Source organism: Colobus angolensis, unplaced genomic scaffold (assembly GCF_000951035.1).
Source record: "Colobus angolensis palliatus isolate OR3802 unplaced genomic scaffold, Cang.pa_1.0 Scaffold2, whole genome shotgun sequence".
NCBI classification, from domain to species: domain Eukaryota; kingdom Metazoa; phylum Chordata; class Mammalia; order Primates; family Cercopithecidae; genus Colobus; species Colobus angolensis.
The window spans coordinates 3,688,115-3,690,587 of NW_012115154.1; the positions used below are offsets into that span (position 1 = coordinate 3,688,115).

The 2,473-nt window shown below is 37.0% G+C and overlaps 1 protein-coding gene across 1 annotated transcript in view; it reads left to right on the forward strand.

Annotated features, from left to right (window-relative positions):
- NUP205 (nucleoporin 205kDa) overlaps positions 1-2,473 on the forward strand; it is a 94,267-nt gene that overhangs the window by 70,654 nt on the left and 21,140 nt on the right. The window contains exon 34 of the mRNA XM_011941255.1: positions 1,393-1,531. Within this exon, the coding sequence (XP_011796645.1) occupies positions 1,393-1,531 (139 nt within the window). The remainder of the gene's footprint in view (positions 1-1,392; positions 1,532-2,473) is intronic.

Below are 2,473 nucleotides of genomic sequence, written 5' to 3' on the forward strand. Positions count from 1 at the left end.
GCCCGTCTCGGCCTCCCAAAGTGCTGGGATTACAGGCTTGAGCCACCGCGCCCGGCCGGGAGAGAATTTTTAAAGAGTTGTAATTAAATTATAATTTTTTACGGCTTTCCTGTTCTGGATGATTTGAATAGGATTTTAGATTTTATGTATATTTTTTCTTATTTCAATATTTTGCTTACTGCTTGCTAATTCAAAAGCTTCAAATGGAATTATTTTCAAGTTTTGAGCTTTTCAGCTGATTTCTTAGTTCAGTTTGAATGTGGAAAATTTGATTTGATTTTCTTTTTTGATTACATGACTGCAGCATTGTCAGGCAGTCAGCATACCTTCCTAGAAGTAAATAATGGTTTGAGTTTAGTAATTGTTTTAAAAGTATCTGTTACCAACTTGAATATTTGAATACTTAAGGCTTAACTGCAGAACTATTTTACCTCCAGGGGAAAAACATTTATTTTAGTATTGCTGTCTAAAATTTCCAACATGAGAGTTATTACTTTCACCTTAGGTAAAGTTAATTAGTTCATGGCAGGTTATTATCACTTGTCTGTGCAAAGCCTCTCTCTTATTTTATTTTCATATTCTGCTTTCATTCCTACTCAATAGGCAGCCATTTTTTTGGTCTAAAAATTTAAATATAAACATTTACAATAAATATTAGCTTATTAATACAGTGTTCTGAAACCTACTCTTAAAGGTGAAGTGATTTTACAGCCTCATTTTAACTCTTAAGTCTTGTTTTATTTTTATACAGATTGAGTTTCTCTAATCTGAAAATCTGAAATCTGCAGTGCTTCTAAATCCCAAATTTTCTGAGTGCCAATGTGGTGCTTAAAGGAAATGCCCATTGGAGCAATTTGGACTTTGGATTTTCAGATTGGGGATGCTCAACCAGTAAGTATATATAATGCAAATATATCAAAATCCAAAAAAATCTGCAACACTGCTGGTACCAAGTATTTTGGATAAGCGGTACTCACCCTATACAACGGGCAGCATAGTGGATTTTTGGCTTGGGTAGAGGAGAGGGAACTTTAGGGAAAGTGACTTTTTAAATCTGTTTCTTACTGACAGCCTATATGGCCCAAGGGAGCATTTAGAGAAGAATAAAAATGTTTGGGAAGTTTCAAGATTGTGTTGTCAAATTACATAGGTTTTCCTTGATAAGATTTTTCAGAATTCAAATAACTGTTTTTACTAACTAAGCTATGAGTTTAGGAAGACACTTCTTTCTTTGGACCGCGGATGTATATGTGGGATGCAGAGTACTCACTAGTAGCTTCACATCTTAATCAGTTGGCTGTGATTTATTTGCCATATCAATGTTAAGGAATTGCCGAGAGTATACCTTAATTCTTGGAATGTTTTCTCCTTGTTTGGTTGAAATAAATCAAGCATGTTTGGCATGAGAGACCCTCCAGTGTTCATCCCTACCCCAGTGGATCGCTACCGCCAGATTCTCCTCCCAGCTCTCCAGCTGTGCCAGGTCATCCTCACGTCTAGTATGGCCCAGCACTTGCAGGCAGCAGGGCAGGTAAGGTGAACCCTTTGTTTAGATATTGTCTAGAGCAAAATCCGCATTTTACAAGTACAGAAACCTTACACGTAGAACGCGTAAGTGAATTTACGTTAGTCCTAATGCTTGTGGCAGAGCAGGGTAGAGAAAACAGGCCTCTGTACTTTGTTTTTAACTACATTGGCCCATTTTTATACTTCCGTTTGAATGAAACACTGTAGCTAATTAATAGAATCATGAGACAGAAAACAAGAAATTGAAATTTGTTCTTCTGTAAAAGAAAGCAGTTATTGTGATAGGAATAAGCTGGCTTCTAAAATGTAATTTAACCAGATATTTATTGAGAGAGGGCTATGCTAGGTCTTGCAGGCCGGGCATGGTGGCTCACGCCTTTAATCCCGGCACTTTGGGAAACTGATAGATGATAATACTGCATTTATATATGATAGAGAATGAAATAATTTAAATGATTGATTTTGCTATCAAAATGTTTTTAAACACCAGAAATTAGTTTTATTTTGATTGCTTTTCAGTGAAACACTCTAATGTTCCAACACATATTTTTTTAAAAATTAATTTTATATGTAATTTAGCCTTTCACTGATTAATTAGGCTTATCATTACGAATCTACAACGTTTTACTGTATTGCTTTATTATATTTTGGAACTGTGTCCTAAAACACTTTGATTTCTGGTCATTTTTTTTGCTTCCTCTACCATCAGGCCTTAGGCCATCTCACCAGGGTAGATGCTGCTGTTCTAAAGTGGCACCTGATTTTATACCGCGTCAGTCTGGGTTGACGTCCTACTTCTTTTGGGCCTATGTGGTCTTCAAGTTAGTACTTTTTAAAACTCAAGAGTCGGCCGGGTGTGGTGGCTCAAGCCTGTAATCCCAGCACTTTGGGAGGCCGAGACGGGCGGATCACGAGGTCAGGAGATCGAGACCATCCTGGCTAACAC